Source organism: Cavia porcellus, unplaced genomic scaffold, assembly GCF_034190915.1.
Source record: "Cavia porcellus strain 051 isolate PalLab524CR breed Dunkin Hartley unplaced genomic scaffold, mCavPor4.1 scaffold_7, whole genome shotgun sequence".
NCBI classification, from domain to species: Eukaryota; Metazoa; Chordata; class Mammalia; order Rodentia; family Caviidae; genus Cavia; species Cavia porcellus.
In genome coordinates this window covers 5,782,250-5,807,017 of record NW_026947490.1, presented here as the reverse complement: position 1 = coordinate 5,807,017, position 24,768 = coordinate 5,782,250, and the positions used below count along the sequence as shown (strand labels likewise).

Genomic DNA, 24,768 nt, shown 5'->3' with positions numbered 1-24,768 from the left:
GTCAAAGATAAAGCCCACACCAGTCAGACTAGTCTTGACAAGAACTAAAGAAATTCAGCACAGCAGTGCAGCACTAATGCTAGTTAATTCTTGACTTATCTTGAATAGGCTGCATTACTGAAATGCAGTGGTCTGTTATTTTTCTTCATAACAGCCAACACAGACTATAAGGGACCCGGCAACTAGCTAAAGAAGTGGGAAGATTTTTTTCCATCCTTTTTTTTTTTTTTTCAAAACTATAGACTGAAGCATATAACTTACAGATTATACATAACCAGAAGCTAAAATGACCTAGAGATTTTTGAATAACAATAAAACGCAAGACGACCCTACTGGGCACACACAATTTAATATTATGACCTCATACTTTAAAAAAAAAATCTCCAAAAGAGTGGACATTTATACTGACAAAGAAAGGATTAAAAATTATTAAAAAGTAAGTCAGAAAGTACAACCAAGATGGATCATCACAGACTACAAGGTAAAATTACAGTGGGTGTGTGTGAGGGGTAAGACAGGGTCTCACTATGCAGCTCAGGTTGGCCCTGAATTCACTATGCAGCGTTGTTGGTTGGCCTCAAATTCACAATGATCCTCTTGTGTCAGCCTCTCCATTGCTGGGATTACAGGTGGGTGCTACCACCCCTGACAGCAGCAGCAGCTAACCCTCAGTATTCAGTGTGGGCATTATTCCTTCCAACCATACTGTTAAAGAGGTACAGTACTAGGATATCATTTCCAATTTATAGACCAGCTAACTGAAACAGAGAAGTGCAAAATCACTTGGCCAGGATCACACAGCTAGTCATGATAGAGTAAGGACCCCAACTAAGAAGTCTTGCTACAGAAGCTTATTTTAATCATTACATTTTCCTGCCCAAAGAAACTAAATCCTTATACACTACTATAATGAGATAATGAATATGAAAATATTTTTAAACAATATACTATGAAAACTTAGAAATTTTCTCACAGCAGCTAAAATTCTATGGACATATTTGATGGCCTGGATGTAGTTTCTCCTTTAAGGGGTCAAGCATTGGAAACCTGTTTCCAGGAGGCAGTGACAGGGGGCTGGGACTGCCTGAGGCATTGAGAAAGGTGACCTCAGAAGGGAAAGCCACATTTCTGGAGTAAGTTCTGGCAAGAGCAAGTGTAAGGCCTCAGCTGCAGGGTTTTTTTTTTTTTTTTGTTTTTTGTTTTTTTTTTTTTTTTTTTGGTCTCTCTGGCTTTGTTTTTTGAGACCTGACCTCACCTTCCCATACATTTCCACCTCTGGAATGCCTTTTGGCATTAGGTCCTGACCAGAGGCTGAACCAAATAGGCTGCCAAATCCTGGACTTTCAGTCTCTGGAACCATGAGTCAAAATGAAGCTCTTCTTTACAAAGCTGCTCTGCCTCAGCTGTATTACCACAGTAACACAAGATTAATATACCACTGAAAGCAAATTAAAGAGAAAGATCTCAGATGAGTCTTCTCAGCTCCTCACTTGTGAATCTAAGTAATATTATTAGATATTATTAGATAGGATAATAGAACAATCAATGAATTAATGAACTATCCTGGACACTTAGAGAATACAGAATACTTCCAAGAAAAAAAATTGAACATCAAATGCTTACTTGCAAACCTGGCTGCTCCCAGAACAATGGAACAGATCCTCGGATTTGTATGAAGGAAGAAACAGAGTCATCTAAATACACAACCTATCCAAAAAAAAAAAAAAAATAAAATTTACACATGTATTTACTTCTGCATTAGAAAAGCAAAGTTACTAAATTCTGTTGCATAGTATCTATATTTAGCTCTCATGTATAAATTGTCCTGGCCAAAGTATGCAAAATAGGCCATTAACATTGTTTTTTTCAGGTAATATTAACCAAGAAAACAGAACATATATAAGTTTAAGAATCACAAATTTTTAAAAGTAACTTCTGCTAATCTAACTATTTTATACACATACCTTTACATTTCATTTAATTTATTTTCCTTAGTTTTCCATATTTCTCAACACCTCATGTGGGGCCATGGATATGGCTCGGGGCATAGGCCTACCTGGCATTGTGAGGTTGTGAGTTTAAATCCCAATACAAACAAAACAAAACAAAACAAAAAACACAAAACAAAACCTAACGTGAAAATTGGAGTTGGACTGGGGCATTGTCTGAATTTGTAATTTTACTTTTACAGTCAAAAATATTTTATAACTTTTAATTTTTAGATAGGGTTATGGGTTAAAAACTGATGGTCAACTTAACGCCAGCTGAATTAAATCAGCATAGTGCTGAGCACAGATGTTCCACCTGAGGCAAGCTGCTAGCATAAATAGAGATGTGGAGAAGGAGAAGCTGGGCTACACGTAGGCTCTCCTACGTGCTGTTACATGAGCTGTTGGTTCTCCTGGAGGAGCTCGTCACGACTAGCTTCCCCAGTGTGAGTTCCACCATTGTCATTGAAGGAGCTCAGGACCTCCGTGTCGTTGAGGATGGCTGTGGTGCTTTTCAGGACAGCCTGGTCTTTATTATGAGCGTGATTGCTCAGCTCCAGCATAGAACCCTCAACCTACCCAGCACAGCTCCTTCACTCTGCCGGCACAGACTTTCTACTTTGCACTTCTGTCCTTTGGACCTTCCCAGCATGGATCGATAAAACAGACTGGTGAGAGTTCTTCTCATGGGCTCTAGAACTCCAGTTGGACTTGTGGGAGGCACTGTCATGGGCTCTGGGTCTTCTGCTGGACTCATGCAAGACCCTCCTGTGGGATCCAGGCCGTTGGCTAAATATTTTATATCTTTAGCGTTGTGGACAGATTTCCTGCACTTTCTTATGTTAACTCTGGGTGACCATCACAAATAATATTATAAATCCCATGTCCTGATTCTAATTGTTCTCACAACCCTGACTACAACGGATAGTGTAACATAACTAAGAATTAGGTTTAATTTCACCAAAAAAAGCCCACTTTTCCTAAATTGTCTACCTCTTTAACTATGTATTTTAAGATTTAATATGAAATGTACATCACTGACTATGGCACACTAATTAATAAATATCTTGTTACGGTTTTGAAGAGCCATACCTGAATAAGATGGTTTTAGAGAACCCTCTTTTGGCTATTAAGTAGCAAACATTGTAACAACATTATAGCTGTCAAAATGTATTCTGGATCAAGTAAAAATCTCATTTTCTGGTATCTGCCTTGCCTGCCCTACAGTACATGAAGAAGCATATAAAACACTATATACCTGTTCTGTTTCGACAAAGTTGGCAACATGACCATCATCATTAGTTCCCCGGACATTGAATCTCGTCCCAGCGCGTTCACAGCTTAATCTTGAAATGAGACAAGCCTTTGCCTGTTTATGAGCAGCATAAATTGTTCTGATTTCTACACCCCCACACATGAGGCGTAATAACCAGTCGTCACAATTCACACCATAGTGCTTGAGATGCAAATGCAAAGACTGATTCCTACAGTAAAAAGAAATAACTACATTAAGTTACTAAATAACAAAGTATAAATTTTAAAACAGTGCCCTAGGGGTCAGAAGATAAACCTGTAAAATGAAATGGAAATTCTTAGGCAGATAATCTATGGTCAGTATTATTAAAGATCATATTTTTTGTGAGTTTAGTATGTGTGCCCTATTTCTGTTACTTTTTAAATATAATGTACATAGCCTAACTTGTTATAAAAAGGACATCTATACTCCACTTTATGAAGCTCTACTAATAAGATGAGATTTATAGGCTCTGTTAATTAATTTAAATGGCCAACTAGATGTGGTGGCACATGCTTGTAATCCCAACACTCAGGAGCTAAGACAGGAGAATTTCTGCGAGTTCAAGGCCTTGAACAAGTAAGACCTTGTCAAAAAAAATCCAGATATATCTATTGCCTACTATATTAGACAGCACAAGCATAGGATTTTCCAGATTCTTTTCTTTTGCAGCACTGGAGAATTCAAACCAGAGCCTCACACATGCTATGCAAGTGCTTCACCACTGAGCTGCCACTTATTAGTTCCCTCCCAAAACTTTCAGCATTGTAAGTAACAGTTGGTTACTTACGATGGCCTGGTTTACAAACCAGGAAAAATGTTATTCAAATAAACACATAAAGCCCAGTGATTAAAGGGCAGATAAAAGCAGAATCACATCCATGCTAAAACATGGATAGTGACTGCAGGGGTCTTTGCTGGAAATGAGTCCTCTACAGAACACATAAGTAAGCTTCTGTGGCAACTTCTAACCTACCTACCTGGAAGACAAACGTGTTGTTAAACAACAATCCACTACCAACACAAAAGTGAATTTTCTGCAATGCTGCTCTATATTACTCATTCTGTATTATTTAGTTCTATATTCTTGCTCTGTATTACTTAGCTGACTTAAGCAAGGTACAAGAGCTATAACAGCACTGTCATGAAGACTCAGGATCATTAACAGTAACAGCATACTGTTAGTGCAGCAATTCATGTGCCTGGCCCCTTGGGTAACTAGCTGCAGGAAGGACCACAGGTGGCGGTCACGTGCAGTTCAGGTGGACCAGTTATGACCCCAACCTCTTATCTACTCAGGAAACTACACAGCTCTGTGGGAAGTCCTAGGAACAGTACTAAAACCAAAATAAAACCACAAAGGAATGTAAATGAGTGATGAAATTAATACTGAGATAACATTAAGTCTGACAACCACTACTTATCTGACAAATGCAGTGACATAAACTTCCATTCTTTACTATTACTTACAGTGATCTGAAATAAAGTTTAAAGGGATTGTGACCCAGTATGTCTAAGGTATCACTGCATAGTATGGAGAAAAGAGACTTGCTTTTTCCATGTAAATAGTCCTTGGATTCTAGGCATTTTGTGTTTCATTCTCTGAGGTCAACTTTCATTTTTCTTTACTATCAATGTGTCACTGCTTTAATTCTACCCAAATTTATACAGACTCTTAACTGCAGAAGATTCAAATCAACAGTGGGACAAAAGTACCTGAGACTGAATTTGGCACTGTGGACACAATAATTATTATGACTTACAAAATATTTATAGTAAACTTCAAGGGAATGAATTCTAAAAACTTTCATTTTTCCATGGAAATTGAAGCTCAAGTATGCCAATCCTTAGCAAAATAAAAATTATAAAATGAACAAAATTTATCTTTGCTATGTTAGCCATTTCTTTGTTCAACCTGTCATTTACTGAACAAACCTCTTAGCTTTCTGTGATCTCAATGTCCCTGTTTCTACTTTTAACTGAATGAAGAGATGAATGAATTATTCCTACTGATTGAACTTAACAAATGCAGCTGCACCTGACTGGACTTCTAATGTAACAGGAAAGCTCTTCTCTTTCCATATAAGCAATATAGGATAGGAATGAAGTGGAAACAAAAATATAAGCACAGCTGCAACAGGATTACCCTTCTCGAAGGCTTCAAGGTCTGCCTTCAGCAAAGCATACAGTTGACCCACGTTTAACTCTTGGAAGCTTATTTCTCAAAGCTAGACAAAAGTATGTCCTGTTGCCATGAGCTTCTTGAGCAGATAGGGCTTTAAGTCTAGTCATCTGCTCTATTAATCTCTCAACCATCCTGGCCTCTTCTTTTCCATCCCTTAGTGACTCCTCCTTTGCTAAGCCTAAGAGTCTGAGAGAACGTACCCTGAAGTCTTTGCTCATTCTGCTCTTTCCTCTCCCCCATGCAGTACTCTGGGCCAAGACACTTCCACGCATGGTATAATGTGACAAAACTGTTGTCCTGAGGCTAGCCTTCTTTTAAGGCTATTGATTTTGACCCCTCTGATAGTGAAAACAAATGGGTCAAACCTGAATGTGCTACTCAAGAACCATAAAGTGATGATGAAAGTGTGAGGGAGACAAAATACATAGGAGAAAACACTCTAGACTTTAATTACTAAAGGATGCCAAGAGCATGGAGTCCTGGGGCTTTGGCCTTATAATATATGTCAATCTAATGAAACATTATTTGTACATGGCAGTTAAGAAAAAAGCCAACATCAATGAAATCTAGCAAGCTATAATAAAGTCATACCAATTAGAGTCTCATGTTTTACTCACCATTTATGCCTACATATAACACTGCATGGTAATACCCAATCATGTAAGTAATGTAACAGTTATGTAAGTTTGATTTTCTGTAGTACTGGACTTTGTCCCAGCATACTTTTTCTTCAGAATCTGTTGCACTCTTGAATCAAGATTATTTACACAAGTTGGGCACGTAGAGCACCTCCCTGCCTACAGAACCCTGGTTCAATCTCCTGCAGGACTAATTAAATAATAATAATAAAAAGATGATCTATTTACAATCCTAAAGTTAAAAATAATAAGGAAGATTGGTTTACAATATTAGTAATACCACAAGTTTTTAGAACTCAGAATAATAAATATAACATAACTATTACAACCAAAATCATTCCCAAATTTAACACAAATACTTTATATTTTTGAAATGAACGGTCTTATCTAGATCAAGAAGAACAAGAGGGTTTCATGTCGCATGCCAAGTTAAACACCCCAACAGAGGCTGCCTACCATCCCGTGCTAAGGCTCTGAGAGCAAGAAAGACAGGTATGAGCACCCAGACATGTCCATCCCTTGCTATCGCTGGAGGAACAGCACCTGTTGAACAAAATCTTACTCAAATCACTAGCTAGTGTACACCCTGACTGAAAAGGGTAAAATAAAGCACAGACTCACCAGAAAAATCTATTGTCGGTTGTGTGCTCTTGCATGCTACGATGTGCATTGAGACTTAGATCTAAACTGGATCCAGATGCAGACCATGCAAAATAAAAGTTTCCTGAATTCAAAACCTTTCGCACTTCAGAAATGCGATCCTCATCTGATGCATCAACTCGAAGTGATATAAACTCGGTAGAAGTAACTCGGAAAACTTCAGATTCTTGAATTTTTCCAACAGACATACAGCCAGTGACTAGGACCAGATAATGTAACATAGTATCACCTACAAAAAACAAAGATTTTATATGAATAAAAAAATCCAATTATTTTCAAACTATTTAAAGTTTTTCCAATTCAGTGTGGCGGCACACACTTGTTATTGCAATACCTGGGAGGCTAAGGCAGGAGAATCACCATGAATTGGACGACAGTTTGAAGTCTATAGTGAATACCAGGCTAGCCTGAATGACAGAGCAAGACCCTATTCAAAAATGGTTTCTTCTGACTTTTTGTTTTGTCCCCATCTTTTAAACCTCACATTGTGGTTACTCGAAATTTACCATGCATATGGTTAAACTTACAACTAGATGTTTTAGTTGAAAAAAATTTCTTGTTTAAACACACTGCAATAAACATTTAAACATTAATAGGATAATCTCATATTTATGGAATTGATACTCTACTTAATCTAAAGATACACAAATTTATTGAGTAGAAAAAATATATATTGCCTTCACTACCTTTCTTCATAATGGTCAGAAATTCATATAAGATAATGAATATGAAAGCTCTTTGTAAACAATAAAGCTGAATGGCTGGGAATTCAGCTCAGAACCATAAGTGCCTGCCTGGCAAGCGTATGATTGTGAGTTCGATCCCCGGTGCAAAAAAAAAAAGCTGAAAACAGCCTACAAATGTTAACTGAGGATGATGACATATATGCCAAAAAGTCTTTGTTAACAATTTATAAAGCAATTTGTTTTGATAATATTTTCATAGACCTTTTTCATTTAATTTTCTATTTTTCTAAACATTTTCATTTTTTGTAGACTTTTTTTTATGACAAAAAGTCTATGATTCTAGTATTAAGTTGGAACTCAAAGCAGTTGGCTCCACTACTTACCTAGACCAAATTATATTACCATAACCAACCTAAGATATAACTTTATATAGAAAGGATTAAAATTCCTGAGAATTACTTAAAACAATTACTAGTAAAGCACCTAGGCACAGTGTTTTATCTTTGATAGATCAATCACATGTTACAAATCTCCATTTTATAGACGCATGCTACTCAAAGTATGTGGTCCATCAACATACAAAAAAAGGGGGGTCCCTACCAGAAGGAAAATTGACTACATCAGTAAACCCACCCTTTCATTTAGGTGACTCTTTTGTTTTGCCTGTTTGGTTTTCCCTTGTTAGACTTTGCTAATGAAGGGAGCCATCTGTAGAATGTGCATGAAATGTGCTTCTCCCAGGACTGATGAGTAAAACAATTCATGGACTAGTCCCAGTTTTTAGGCCAGAGTTTCAGTTATATTGTGGAGAAGTTAATGATCACAAGGGTACTCTGAGCCCATGGTGACATTAATAAGTGGCAGAGATAGGCTCACGCTGAGACCTTTGCATCCAAAACAGACATTTATCCCACAATAAATCTGTGAAATCACTGTGGTTCCTGTGAATCATTTTCCTAAATGTACTGACTCCACATAAGAAGGCAAGGCTCTGATCATCTCTAAATGTAATCAAACAGGACACAATCGATGGAAGTCACAAATGCTCAAGGATGTAGCATGTCTTTTTGAGCAATAAACATCATCACTAGCCTAATATTTAAAAGATAATACACTTTATAGCTCAGTTACTGAATGTGATATGATATATAATAGTCTCTCATAAATCTTTAGAATTACAAAAATGAAATAAAAACAATACATGAATTACACTGAATAACAAACTTACCAAGATTTAAGCGCAAAACACCTAAGAGTCCGTATGCATCCAGTACTTTGGAGTATGTACTTTTGATTGCCTCTTTTTCTGCAGATGCTACAAAAAGAAAAAAAGAAAGATTTGGGTTAAGAAAAATGAGCTGAGATTTCAGACTATAAAGCCAGAGTTTCAACCAAAACTTTATAAATCTAACATTCTCCCTTGGGGCATAAGACTAACTTTGTCATCAAGGTACAGAAACCTGAGTCTGTCAGATCCAAGTTTAATCTTTAAAACATTTCTATCAATGAATTATTCATTTTAATTTTATGAGTTTTATTATATTAAACAACGAGTCCTAAACAGGAAAAAAAATCACAAAATGTTGTTTTTAATTTTTAGTGGGTTTGTAAAAAAAGCATCAAAATTTTCAACATTGACTGGCTTTTGGTAAACAAACTCTAGAAAAGAACATCAGAAATAAACTCCTGTTTGAACTACAATGAAAATGGCACTCTACAAAAAAAACCCCTACTTATTATACTTACAGCCGTCTGCACACACAACAGCATGTTCTGTACACATGTATTTCTTACACTGACAGCACATCTTCTGCTTTCCTGACCTTGCTGGTGGACGTAATTGACATCACAAGTATCTTGTTATTTTGTCAGGAGGTTCTTATTACACCAGGTGTAGTTAACAGAAGCATAAAATATCAGTAAAATAAACTATTAAATTCTCAATATGTATTGTGCATTGGGGATAGATACGAACATTTTCACATCAGCTATGTACCTGCTTACAAAACCTAAAAGGTAACATTAGACATTCCTACATGAACTACGGTGAAAATACTATAAAATCCTACCATGAAAATACGCTTTGCTTCAACTGTCATACCTAAGGCAGTCTTCATAATGACAACTGCATGTTCCATGCACAGGTTGCGCTTACACTGACAGCACATGTTTTTTGCTTCTCTGGCTTGTTTTCTTTTGTTTGTTTTTTTGAGACAAGGTCTCACTCTGTGGCCTAGGCTGGCTTCAGACTCACAGTGATCCTCCTGCCTCAGCCTCCTAAGTGCTGAGATTGTAAGTGAGCATCACCACACCTGGCTTTTCCTGGCCTTTGTAGGACATACTTGATGTGAGTGGTCTTGCTGTTTTGTCAGAGGATCTTATTATGCAGCGTGTAGTTAATAGGAACATAAAATAACGATAAATTACTAAATTGTTTATTTTTATTTTTCGGTTTGTACGTATCTGTGTGTGTGTGTGTTTTGAGACACAATCTTGCTATGTAGTTCATGCCAGCCTGTACTCACTATGTAGCCTTGGCTGACCTTGAACTCACAGCAATCCTCTTGCTTTAGTCTCCTGAGTGATGGAATTATAGGCATGCACTACCATGTCTGGGTAAAATTCTTAGTATGCATTGTACATTGTACATCTTAAGATGGACACCAACATTTTCATATCAGCTGTGTAACTGCTTACAAAACCTAAAAGATAACATCAGAAATAAATTTCTATGTGAAGTATAATTTCTATGTGAAAATACCAACAGAACTCTACCACAAAAATAAGCTTTGTTGGGCTGGGGATTTAGCTCAGCGGCATAAGTGCCAGCCTTCCAAGTGTGCGGTAGTGAGTTTGATCCCTGGTACCAATAAAAACTAAAAAGACAAAAAAAAAGAGAAATAAAAAAATAAGCTTTGTTTCAGCTGTCACACAAGGCAGTCTTTCCACATGATAACTGCATGTTTCATACACACGTCTCACTAGCACTGACAGGGCGTGTGCTGAGCTTTCCTTTCCCATGTGGCAGTCTTGTCACCTCTCTTCTCTTCCTGCTTTGTCAGGAGTTTCCCACTATATTGTACAACATGCACTTACCAGGGAAATAAGATATCAGTTAAACAAAATAAAATATCAAATGTGTAATGAATGCTTAAAATAGCATCAACATTTCCACATTAGCTGTTTGGCTTGCTTAGAAAACCTAAAAGATAACGTGGAAAATAAAAACCTATGTGAACTACAGTATAAACACAAATAAGTCTACCATAGAAATAAGCTTGGCTTCAATTGTCTTACCCAAGGCAGTCTTCATACATGACAACTGCATGTTCCACATACAAGTATCACTTATGCTGTTATCATATATGTTTTATTTTCCTGTACTTTCTTGTAGGGCACAGTTGACGTCTTTTTTGTTTTCCTACTGTCATAGTAAGGTTTTCGCGGTGCTCTACCTGACTGTTCATCTGTCAGCTCATCAGTGTGCTCCACAATTATTTTTGTGTAGTTCCCTGGGCAGAAACAATTTCTTTTTTCTCCACTGTAAATGATCTCTTATGGTCTGCAGTTCCAATCCTTTAAGAAAATTTCTCTGGGTGATATTTTCTTTGTAAACCATCAAACTATGTTTAGGATTAAATAAAACACAACCATTGCCAATGCTCTGTGTTTCAAATGACATCACAGGGTTGCTGTACAACTCATCAAAATAGCTACTCCACCTTCAGCTTTGCTGTTGAAAGTTTCCATCTGAGGCTTCTGTTTTGTCAAGGTTTCCCTATCAATATTTCCATCAGGGTGAAATGCTGACATCAGCAGTAGCAGTTTGTTTTTCTTTGCCATATATGAGCCGAATGTTATTATCTTTTCTGAAATCCAAAGATTATACTATAGCATTCTCTGTTTTGAAATTGCAATACTTCATTTGGAATTTCTGCTTTGTTCCTGTGTACAGTTTTTACACTGGTCAACTTGTGCTGTTAGCAAATGTAACATCAATTAGAAACTGGTAAACTAACTGTCCAGTGTCACATTCTGATTAGTTTGGGAGTTGGGAGCAACAAACCTGGTCACATCATTCCATTTCAGTCACATCAGTCACATCATTCCATTTCTTACTGTATGAATAAGAACCTAATGCTGAGTTCCAGGATAGTTGTCTAAATTGAAAGATGTCTAAATAATAAGTCTTCACATCTACAAAGGCATACATTTTTATGCCATATTTTGACCCACTGCTTTTAAGTCTTTTACATTCCTGCAATCACCGTAAGAAATCTGTGCTAAGTATAATAGGCCCATGAACACTTTCAGTTTATCTACTTAGGTATATCATAATAAATACATTTTTAATGTGGCTACTAGTACACATAGAACATTTTACTTGCATTTCAGCCTTTGTGTTTCTCACAGCATTTTGTAGCATTTCCTCTGTTACAATCTCCAACAATGAATGGCAGTGCTGGCATTCTGTTCAATATATTTCACCCCTGCCAAGACCCCACTATATTTTCAGAGTTAGTACTAACATTGGATTATTCCATTTGGTCATGTGACCATTTCGGAACATTTCCATTACTCAAATATGTACTCACATTGCTGTTTTCTTTGTCCTCTGAATCAAGGAGGTCTGCAATTCCTGATCCTGTTTTAGTCAATTCTTGCTCCATTTCACTGTCACAGGAACTTTGGCTCACATGGCCAATGTCAAAGTTATCATGATCATATCCCCACACTGCTCTTCTGCTATGAAAGCATGTATTTTACCCTAATGGATCATCTTTATCATCTATGCATGAGTAATTTGATGATTCATTTTTGACCTCCTCTGAAACTAATAAGGTTTTTCATGTGTCACTGTGCTGAACTGGGCTACTTCTACCAGCAAAAGAAAATTTTTTTTTCCCTAACAAATCCTGGAGTGGTGTGGATCTACCCAATTCTCTGTGATGCTCAGGTAAACATATGCAAAAACAGCTTGCTGCCGTAAGAGTGGAACCAAATCCTGTTTTCCCACTTTTGCACATATGTACACTCTTACGATTTGTCATATCAAGTGGTAAACACATAGATTGCTTTCTGTATCCCTCTAGGAAACATACTGAGAAGCACAGCCAGCAACTATTACACTATAGTATAAATTTAGAGTAAAAAAGTAAGGAATGGGTCCACTGGGTCCAGACTAAAGTACTGGAAGCCAGGCTCAGTGTTGCATGCCTGTTATCCCAGTATTTGGGAAACTGAGGCAGAAATATTGCTGTAAATTTGAGGTCAGCCTGGACTACATAGCAAGTTCAAGGCCAGTTTGAACCATATAACAAGACCTTGTCTCAACAAAAAAACACTAATCAAAAAGTAATGTATAAAGTATTTTCTCAAATTAGTAATGTAACTCTTTTTCCAGTACTACCAATTCGTTAACTCTCTCACTGATTTGAACTCCAGCTTACTCATCCTTTCATCTCTAACACAGCATAGTGCTTGACATACGAGAGACGGATGAAACCTGTAAAGGGTAAAAGCTACTGACAATGCTTGGCCACATAACTAAATACAGGAAAGGGAACATCTCTAGTGTGACATTTGTCTTATTTTTTACGTTTCTGTATCTTTCTTATGAGTATACCCCACAGAAAAACTTCCCTACGGCTGTAGGTCCACTGAGCGAGAAAAGAGCCACAACAATGGCAGCAACAGCAACAGCAACAACACAGTCCTGAAACTTAAAAGGAAAACCTCCTTAAACCAGAGCAAACACACATTAAAATGTGCCAAAGAAACAAACCAAAGAAACATACACCATAGCTAACATTTCCAAAGGAAATTACAAATAATATATTCTCAATTCTGTAATTTTACAATTCTCATTCCTTTCTTTCTATTGCAGGTTTCTGACCTTCTCTTAGGCGGCTTCTACCCTCCTTTTTCCATTCCCCACACCTAACTCACCTGTTGATGACCGGTTTATTCTGTATTTCTCTCCTACCCGCTTCCTCTTACCTCATTTCCCTACATATGGAATCTCAGAACCCCTGGCAGCACTCATGTGTTCGCTGTAGGAAAATCCCTTTAAGCAGAACTTTCTGCCCTTCCCATTTCCTGTCTATTGCCAACAAGGGGCTCTTCTCAGCCTCGTGCTCTACCTAACACTCCTGTCACACAGCATTTGAGCTCCACCTTTGTCTTGCAGCTCTTTCCCAGAGTTGTACAGAACAGCTCACTTTCCTCCTCACCTCAGACCATCTACTTTCACGCCTTCTTCCTTGGGATTTCACCTCTGCCCTCCAGTCAGCTGTGGTCTGTGGGTTGGCAGCAAAGGCTAAAACTAAATGATGCAATCCTTCAGTTAACTGATATTGCCGCATTTCTTCCTATCTTCATTGTTTAGTTGGCCCTTTAACCACTCACTGGGGAGGACTTAGCGGGGATTTGCATTTCACCATTCTGTATTCCTAGAGTTCCTAAGTATTACTGCACTGTGTGTTTATAGACCACTTACTCCTAACATCCAAAAGTATGCAACACAAATATAAAACACTGCAATATAAATGTAATCATATTTTACAAAATAATATGGGTTTATTGGAATTGCCTTCCCATAAATACTGATTCATTAAAATCAATACAAGCACACCGAGTAAACATAACTTGTTTCTATCTGTTATGGCAAAAGATTTAACTTCCAGGACAAATATTATTCCAGAGTTATACAGGTTATATTATATGCATTTAAGATGCCATCACTAATAGAATAATATAGAAACTATTGGGTGTATCTGTTTCAGCAGTAATCATCATTTGGCAGCAGCTATTATGAGTTAAAAATAAAATACAGTTTAAGTTATCACCTTCTGGTAAATAATAGAAAAAGTTACTTCGTAATATACCTTACCATGCAACAAAATATAAACATTTTATTTGTAAGTATATCAAAAATAATGCAAATATCTATCTTCTAATAATGCAAAATAGTTACATTTTCATTAATTCTGCTACAAATACATGAACAACATACCAGGTCTCCTGGGTCCAATGAAGGACAATGCCATGCTATGTAGTTACCTGTGTGTTTGTTCTATATTTTGAGACTCAGGACACGGGATACACACACACACACACACACACACACACACACACACACACAGTGTTCATATCTTTAGACAAAAGTAGATTAAAGGAAAAGAAAAACAATGCAAAGAGAAGATCAGATGTCTTTTTATCTACCGGAACTTTTTGGTTTCCTCTAAAATAGTAAAAGAAATTCGTACCTTTATGACAGTAACTATCAGTTTACTAGGTGTTTTCAAGTATTATTCAATTTTCACAACAATCCTAAGTGCAACTTTATTATTTCCACTTGATATGAAGAAATAGAGAGTGAGAGGGAGAGGGTGAAACTTGAATGGAATCTAAGAACTTATTAGTAATGATCACTATTATTATTATTAGTTATTATTATTTTTGGTATTAGGGATTTAACTCAGGACCTCGAGCTTGCCAAGTAGGTACTGTGTCACTGAGCTATATCCCCAGCCTTAAGAGTATTATTTTTACAATGGGTTGTAACACAGTGATGCAGAAGAACATCTTCCTAGGAAATACATAACAAAGTATCTAGGTGTGATGACGTACATCACCCACCTAATCTAAACAGTTCAGTGCCAGATATGTGGGTGAATGCCTATAAATCCTAAGGCAGGAGGACTGCCATGAACTACACAGTGAGAATCTATCTCTATCTCAAAAAACAAACAAATAAACAAACAAAACACTCAAAGAAAAGACAAAAAAAGTTCAGAAAAGAAAAGTTTTATACTGAACTTTAACTTTTCCATGTTTTAAATGGTTTAAAAATTTTAAAATACAACCAGCAAAAATACATGAACAGTCTTAAAATAAGCATTTATCATTAATTGATACAATAAGATAAACTCTTTTAACACCTTATTATTCCTTTTCTACATACTTTTGAACCAGATAAAAAGATTTCCTTATTTAATGAGACTCTGAAATATATAAAAATACGTGACATGAGGGATAAATCTAATTAAATTACTGTCCTGCTTCACTGATAATTAAATGTTTTACTAATTTTAAATTAAAAAATAGCATTTTACATTATCATCAAACGTATTTCAATGCCCTCATAGTATTTACATTCATATTGAAGATATGTGAGATCTAGAAATGTTGCAGGGTGCTTGTCTGTGGTCGAGAGGGAGAGAGGGGAGCAGGGAGAGAGGCAGAGGTAGAGAGAGGGGAACAGGGAGAGAAGGAGAAAAGGGGAGAGGGGGAAAGAGGGAGACAGGGAGAATGTAGTCTTTCAAGGGGGCAGGGGAAGGGAGGAGGAGGGAGGGGGTGAGGGAGAGAGGCGGGATGGTAGGAACCGGGCACTGTTAAATGATTTAAACTGCTGAGTTTATGAAGTCACAGGAAGTGTGGAAGCTCAGAAGAAACAAACTGAAAGAATGAACAGAAGTGAAAGTTCAGGAGGTTACAATGACACAGAAGTTCAGGTCACTTTCCCGCTAGTGCAGTCTTTCAAGGTATTCACTGTGCTTTCAATGAGAGGAATAAATTGCCTCTTGTGGAGAGATTCACACATTTTCTTTCTTCTATTCATGCTGGTTACTAAACAAACAAGATACCAGGAAAAACAAACCTTCCTTTTCATAAGGAACTGACTCGCAATCACCAATGTAGGTATGAATGTCCAAGAAGCCCATTGTTTGGGGGTTGGTCTGAGCCAATCAAGATCTCGCACAGGTCAGCTAAGGTAACCAGGCCTGGCCTCTTGAGTTTCAATGTTAAACAAGAAGCTAGGGCAAACTCAGCCTCTAAAGTTACTGTTATCATACCCAAGAGATACTGAAGCCCCTCAATATCTTAAAGGGAAAAAAAAATTTCTGTGCCACTCAACACTATCTTTCATCCATGTCTTAAGTATTTTGTCTTCAACCTAATCAAAGTATGTATTTCCTAAAAATAGTTACCTTTGGCATAACTTTACAATTATAGTATATTTTAAACATATACTCACATCATTAGCACTGATTCTATGAAAATCCTATGACTATTACTAGTGAATGTATGTATGACTAGAAATAAAGTCATAAGATAGAATTTATAACAGAATAAAGTAAGTGCCAAGAGCATCTGTTCTCATAAAGTATTTGAGGCCTCAGAAAGATTTGAAATTGAGTGGATCTCTGACATTACATTAAGTTGTCACATATGGTGATGATGATATTGTGGCTGTATTAAGAAAATACATGTTTTTAGAAATACATGGTGAAATACTTGTGATGTCTGTGATTTGCATCAAAATAAATGGGGATACAGGGGTACAGATAAATGAAAGTGCCCAGGAGTTCAAATTTTATATTACTCTCTATTTTGATGTGTGTTTGATAGGTCTCAAAATAAAAACATTTAAAAAGTTTATTCTGACAACTTTTGTCATACTACATAAATTCAAGAAAAGAGAGGACAAGACAACTCTGGCCAGTCTAACAGTCAGAAACCAGAATTCTAAGAGTACTTTCCTCCAATTACCCTCAACCAGGGACATTCTATAAATATGAAAAGTAGAAGTAAGTCCAACAACATTCTGAATAGCTCTACAACCTCCTCTTCCCAAAGTTATCAAATATTCATCAAAAATAAGTATACAACAAATTGGGAAAGGAGATTTGGCAATGACAAAATGGAGGCAAAGAGTAAATGTTGCTATATTTTGTCATAAATACTTCTTTACATTCACCTTTAATACTGTATTGTTAGAACTGTTTGAAAATATCCTTAAGACTAAATAAGTTTTCCTGTGCTTATCATCACAGAAGGGGTTAAGAAAAATTAAAACTACATGGGCTGGGGATTTAGCTCAGCGGCATAAGTGCCTGCCCTGCAAGCAGGCAGTTGTGAGTTCGATCCCCAGTACCAATAAAAAGGAAAAAGACACCCCCCCCAAAAAATTAAAACTACATAAAACCATATGGCAGCAATATCACATCTCATTATTTTAGCTCTGTGCATGCTTACCAAGCTCCTTCACCCAAATAAACTCATGATGAAAGGCAGGACTAATTTACAGCTCTTATTTAAACTATAGTAAGGTAACAAAAATAGAAGTGGCAAAGATAGTCTACTTAAAGACTATAGAAAACTCTCAATATAAATAAATCAGTTGTTCTCTATCAAAATTTCAGCATATCAATAGTTCTCTATTAAATTATTCATCAACATATCAATAGTTCTCTCACATTATTGGATATTCTCCTATTTCTTTTGCTGTAGTGGTTTATTTGAATAGTACTATGACATAATATAACAGGACTAGTAGTATTTAGGACTGTTGTGGATTACACCTTCCCTTCCCAAATTAGAATTTAAGAGCAATGTTAAAATCAGACTTCAGATTTCACTTGGAATACAGAAATTCAGATGAAAACATAATCACATCTCTATTTCTTGATTTCAGGATTTGTGACTCTAAAAAGAGATGCTTATTACCATAGAATACTTGTCACAAGATAGCTTCATTGCTATTTCTGACATCCAAATAGGAAAAACCCAAATTAATGTATTACCCATGATCAACACTTTAGATTACTTCATTTAATTTAAATGGTAAAGCTAACTAAATTTAAAAGTAAATTTCTCTAATTTGTGAATAATTATAATAATTCAAACTAAATAATAAACCACCCAATAGATGTCCTATTATCCTCAACCTTCCAGCTTAGGAAGAGAGAGTCCTTCCTTGCTAATGTACAAGAGCAAGCTACAAAATGTTAGTAAGAACATGAAGACATGATTGCAAATTAGAATGCTCTTCCTAGAATCATAATTTGCCTGTGGTTACATGCATGGCAATTTGTGGTCAGCTTATTTGCATGTAGACAGTACTCTGGCACAGAACCTCCAGTGTAGAAAATGCTAGTGATCATGTGGTCCAAGCTTCTCATTCTCAGAAGAAAAAGACTAGAGATTAATTAGAATTTAACCAATATCATATAATTAGATGGCAGTAAAGCTTTTCATTTTCCTGTATATCAAAAGAAAATTTATATTAATAGGAAAATATTTTCCTTATATAGTTAATTAAAATTCTAACTGCAGGATATTAAATCACTGAAATTAATGTTCCATATAAACTACATATTTTTTGGTACCAGGAATCTAACTCATAACCTCATGCTTGCCAGAGAGGCACTGTGTGGCTGAGCTACATCCCCCGCAAACTACACATTTTAATCTTGGCAACATTTAAAAAATAATAAGCTTTCATTTATACATATGCTAAGTATCTACCGAATAACTACATTGTATCAGGACCTTGGCAAGGTTCTAAGAATAAAGACAGTATTCTGATACCTTCTTAGAAATTAGATTAAGAAGATGGATATAAAAATACACAAATAGGGGTCCGGGGATTTATCTCAGTGGCATAAGCGCCTGCCTTGCGAGCAGGCAGTTGTGAGTTCGATCCCCCATACTGATAAAAAGGAAAAAGACAAAAAAAAAATACACAAATAGTACTATAAACTGTCATTAATCTATCACAGAATTCAACAGGCTGCAAAAGTACCTAATTTAAAGTTTTTGTTGGAAGACATCAATGGTTAGAGTAAACCTGACTCAGAGTAAACTTTACTCTGAAATCTGAAGAGGAAACTAGTCAAATGGAAAGTGAAGTAAAATTATTCTGAGTAACATACACATAATCAATGATCTAGCAATTGCACTCATAAGAATATACCCAACAAGAGTATGTGCACCAAAAGTATGTAAAAGGATATTCATACCAGGGTCACTCATAAGAGCAAAAAATGAAAAGAAAGCACATGTCAATAGAACCGGACATTTATGTCTTATACTATTTTACATTTGCTATGATTTAATATTTAATACTTAAAAGTATGCAGAATGAACAGCGTGTGAAAACCCTAACATAAGAAAGAACTTAGTATATGTATATAACTAAAAGAAGGCCAACATGGTTAGAACACAGAAATCAAGACCAAGTAGTATGAAACTAAAGAGGGAGGCAGGGCCTTTACAATTTTATTAAGGATAATTTTAAAGAGTTTGTTTTTAAATTCAGTAGACAATCACTGAAGGATTTAAGATGGGGAATTGTGATCTAAATTATGTTTTTAAAAGACTGCAGGTGGGTGGGACAAGGAGAAGCAGGGGAACTAGTTTAGGAAGCAACTGTTAAAAGAGTCCATGAAAGAGACACAGTGGCTTTACTGGGATAGAAACAGCTACAGTGGTGTTCACTGCATGGATTCTCAAAGAAATTAGGGCTGGGTTGACTGGATTTTGTAATAGCGCAAACTGGGAATCGAGAGAGAAGAAAGTACAAAGGATAATTCTGAACTTCTGGATTACACCCTGCAAGGGTAAATGAAGTACAACTGATTAAGATAGAGAAGACAAAAAACAAAAACATATATATATATATGAATATGAATGTAAACTTTACTTTGAAATCTGAAGAAGAGGAAACTAGTCAAATGAAAAGTAAAGTAAAATTATTCTAAGCAACATATGCATAATCAATGATCCAGCAATTGTGTTCATAAGTATATATATATATATATATATATATATATATATATATATATGACTAAAGGAAAAGCAGGATTGATAGTATGCAGAGATCAGTGTGACCATCAAGACACTGTTTCAAACCTTCCTATTTAGTCACCATATAGTTTGGGATACAATGGGAACCAAGATATTCATACTAATTTCTATGATCTATCTGATTCAGATACCATATGGTATCCCCATAGTGAAAGGCCTTTGTTAAGGGATAAACACTCAAATTCAATCCAGCCCAAAGGAAATTGGGCTGAATTGTTATTGTGATTTCTAAGCCATTACTATATCTGTTTTAAGAAGCTGGATCTCAACTGTGTAACTCAACATAATTACACTATCCCACATAGCTTTGCAACAGCTACAAATCTGAAAACTACACCTTCTATTTCATTTTCCAAGAGAACCGATGAACTGTTCAACAAGATAGGTTAAGGATATGTCTTTGAGACTGATCAAGGACAAACAACTAGTGAGCAGTAATGTATTTTCAGTCAGAAATTTAATTGTAAGAGTCAACCTGCTATGCTTCACACATGTTCCATAGAATATTAACAGACAATCTGTTTTTCAGTAAGGCATTCAGATTACAGCAATCCTATGGTCCACTAACAAACCAAATGAAGTGTATCTATAGTAAATACTCATTACTAAGAACTAATTTATAGGGGCTGGGGATTTAGCTCAGGGGCATAAGCACCTGCCTTGCAAGAAGGTGGTCGTGAGTTTGATCCCCAGTACCGATTAAAAAAAATTTTAAAAAAGAACTAATTTATATAAAGATACTCTACATATAAAAAGTTATATAAGACTATAATAGGGGATTTAGCTCAGCAGCATAAATGCCTGCGTTGCAAGCAGGCAGTCGTGACTTCGATCCCCAGTACTGGTAAAAAGGAAAAAGACAAAAAAAAAAAAAAAAAAAAGACTATAATAGAACAGAAAAACACTATTTCATATACAAAATACTAATATTTGAGAATTTAATCAGTCTTTCTTTTCACTCAGTTGCAAAGTCTATAGAATTTAAGAAAAAAGGAAATTTTTACTAAAAACCATTAAAAACTCAAACAGGCAAATTCAAACTGTCAGCATCAAAAATATGACCTACAATTTTTAAAGCTGTATCTCTCCACTTGAAGTTAACCAACCACTTCTATTTTTTATGTTTCTTTCAAATTTTCACTGGCTTAAACTTTATCACCTCAGAGTTTCTGAAAATGCTCACATTAGATGCGAACAAAAACAATACTATTAAACCATTAGATTTAGCTAATTTTTTATTAGCTTTTCAATGTTAAAAAGTCCTTGTATCTTCTTCATGACTAGACATAGAACCTTAGAATGCTTTTGTTCTACCTCTTCCTTTTCAGTTAAGATGTTACTTAGGTCCCTGGGTTTGAATTACTTCTAAAGAGAAGTCAAAGATCATTTTTTTACTATATTAAAGAATATTTCATTAGTCCATGTTCGTAGTACAAAATGATCACATTCCTTCTGGGAAGTTGGTACAGGTTCATGACTTATCTCAAAGATGATTTTATCTTCACTCTTCTGTACCATAAGAATTTGTGTTTTTTTCTTGGGTTGCTTTTAAGATTTTTCTCTATCACTGGTAATCAGTGATTTGATTATTCATTCGGGCAGTTTTCTTTGCTTCCTTTGCTTAGAGATCATTTAGTCCCTTAGATCGGTGAATTTATAATTTTCATAAAATTTGGAAAATGCCCTATCATTTCTTCATTTTCTTTTCTCAACTCTTTCCTTCTGGGATTCTAACTAGCTGTATATATTAGTCCACTAAAGTTCTCTCACAGTTCACTGGTGCTATTTATTTTTCTCTCTGTAATTCATTTTAGATAGTTCCTATTAGTATGCCTTTAAGTTTGCCAACCATTTATTTCATCAGCACTATCAAAGCTGATCCCGTGATTAGTATATTTTTTTCATCAGTTATTTTCATTTTCTAAAAATTTGATTTGAGTCACGTTTCACATCTCTCCTTATGCTCGTTCTTTCCTCTGCTTCTTGAACATATGGAGTATATTCATGATAGCTGTTTTAATGTCCCTATTAATTTTAGCATCTGTTGCTACAGACTGACTTTTGTTCTCATTATGTGGTATATTTTCTGCTTCTTTCCATGAATGCCAATTTTTAATTGTGAATTTTACAGGGTTGGATGACATATATATGCATACACAAATGTTTCATATATATGTATATATGGGTATACATATATGTACATATGTATATATATGTGTATATATGTTTATATTCCTATAAATATTCTGAATCTTTGTTCTAAAATACAGTTATTTGGAGTTAAGTTATTGGGACACAGTATGACCCTTGAGGATCTTCCATTTAAGCTTTATTAGGCAGGACCAGAGCTGAATTTAGTCTAGGGTTATTTTGCCCATTTTTAAAGCAATAGACTCTTGACTGTGCAATCCAATTTCCCACACAATACACGATTTCTTCACTCTGGATGTTTAAAATGAATTACTTCCAAACCTATAGGATCCCAAAATGTTTTTGCTTGTTCCCTTTTGGTGATCTCTTTTCTGGTACTCGGCCCTGCAGGATCCAGCTGCATTGGGCTCCACATATTCCCTCTTCTGTCTCTTCAACTCTGGGAACCTGCAAGGCTCAAGATGAGTACATCCTCCACTGCTGTGGCCTTGAAGCAATGTAAGCTCTCCCAGCAGTTATGGAACAATTTTAAGGCACATCTCATTTGTTTTCCTTCGCTCAAGCTTCAACTTGTGCTACCTAGTGCTCAATGTCTGACAATCATTGCATGCATTTTGTTCATTTTATTACTGTTATGATTGTTACTGAAGGGAGGGAAATCCAGCTTCTGCTACTCCATTTTTGTCTTAGTTGTGTGCTTTGCTGCTGAGACACAATACTCAACAAATTAAAGGAGAAAAGGTTTATCTTGGCTCACAGTTTATAGAGGTTTTAGTCAACAGTTGATTGGCTCCCAGGCAGAATAGCATGGCCATGGCCAACAGAGACGGGTTGCTCATGGTATGGCAGCCACAAAGCAAACAGAGATCAAGGGAAGGGGAGGGAGATCTTTCCAGGCCACACCCCCAGTGACCCACTGCCTCCAAACAGGCTTCACCTCCCAACATCACATTTACCTATACATTTATCAGTGAACTAACCCACCAATGAGTGTCATGTCCTCATAATCCAGTTACCTTCCAAAGGCCCACATATGAGTACAAGAGGCTTACGGGGGGGATCCAGATATAAATCATAACATCCATGGTTTGAAGCAAAAATCCTATTTTTGGGACATTTATATTTTATAGGACAAATTAGGCATTTGATAGACCTGATGTCATATAATAAACTCATCTAATGCAGTTTTATTGTTCAGATAGAGAGACATTCTGTCTTTATTTCCTCATAGCAAAACTAAAGCAGTAAAGAAATGTAAATGCAACCTACTTATATGGTGGTACACACCAGTAATCCCAGCAGTCAGAAGAGATGCAGGCAGCAGAACTGCCACAAGTTCAAGGCAAGCCTGCGCTCTACAATGAGTTCAAGCCCGGCCTGGACTACATAGTGAGACTCTCTTCAAGCGAAACGAAACGAAACGAAACGAAACGAAACGAAACAAAACAAAACAAAACAAAACAAAACAAAACAAAATAATCCAACCCAACCCAACCCAACCTAAGAACTACTGGTTTGGTCCTAAAGTAGTAGTCTAACCTTGCCACAGGCCCATATTGGGAAAGCCAGGTTGATTTCATTTTAAGAGATGATATTTAAGTTGCTATTTACTTTCTATTAAATACATACATTTCAAAATTATAAAAAGAAAACGAGTGATATGTATCAAGCCTAAGCTTCATCACATCTTTGCTAAAAAAGTCAACTATAAAAAGTCAACTTCTTTAAGTTTGCAAATTTTTCTTCAAGAGATAGGATGCTGTGACTTACCTAAAGGCCAATTGTGCTGACTGACAGTAGTTGGTAATTAAAATTTTAAAAACTATGCACACTGCTTGTCATTACCACCTACCACGCTTGGTGTCCAAACTGTAGAACCTGACATTTAACTTGGACCAGCAAAAAAATTTTGTGTATTTAAAAACCTTAAACTAAACCATATTTCCCTTCTAATGTACTAGCTTACAGGAACAGTTTACAGGAAAAAAACACAAGTTTAACAATTCCTTTAAAAAGGCTACCAATTTCAGTCTTAACTTTAAACTGACCTATTGGCTTTCCTTCCTTTTGCTCTTTATTCCTCAATCAAAAAATAATAGCCATCACCCCCATAACAGCATAAACAACAATTATAGTGGGAACAAACAGAAGAAGTATGCCATGGAGCATTTACTTAATCTTTCCAAGCCTATTTCTACATCTGTAAAACACAGATAAAAGTGTAACCCACAAAACTGAATGAAAAAACTGCATCAAATGCCACACTGTGTGCTGAGATGCTCCAGTTACTGCAGCAAACTCCTGGGGGAGCTGCAATGTATTTTAAAAGAAACAGATTCTAGATTCTTAATGTATGCTGGACATTAGCTTCTATTAGCCTGAGGTAATTCAGAGTTTCAACATTAGACTACAATAATCTTTTTTTTTTTTTTTTGGTCTTTTTCTTTTTTATCGGTACCGGGGATTGAACTCACGACTGCCTGCTTGCAAGGCAGGCGCTTATGCCGCTGAG

The 24,768-nt window shown here is 36.1% G+C and overlaps 1 protein-coding gene across 21 annotated transcripts in view; it reads right to left on the bottom strand.

The window, feature by feature from the left end:
* The window catches only part of Synj1 (synaptojanin 1), an 86,507-nt gene that overhangs the window by 55,720 nt on the left and 6,019 nt on the right, over positions 1 to 24,768 (bottom strand). For all 21 annotated transcript variants that reach the window (XM_013149744.3, XM_013149746.3, XM_013149747.3 and 18 more), the window contains exons 3-6: positions 8,680 to 8,766; positions 6,727 to 6,994; positions 3,247 to 3,472; positions 1,624 to 1,707 (exon numbers count right to left, since the gene is read on the bottom strand). In XM_013149744.3, the coding sequence (XP_013005198.1) occupies positions 1,624 to 1,707; positions 3,247 to 3,472; positions 6,727 to 6,994; positions 8,680 to 8,766 (665 nt within the window). The remainder of the gene's footprint in view (positions 1 to 1,623; positions 1,708 to 3,246; positions 3,473 to 6,726; positions 6,995 to 8,679; positions 8,767 to 24,768) is intronic.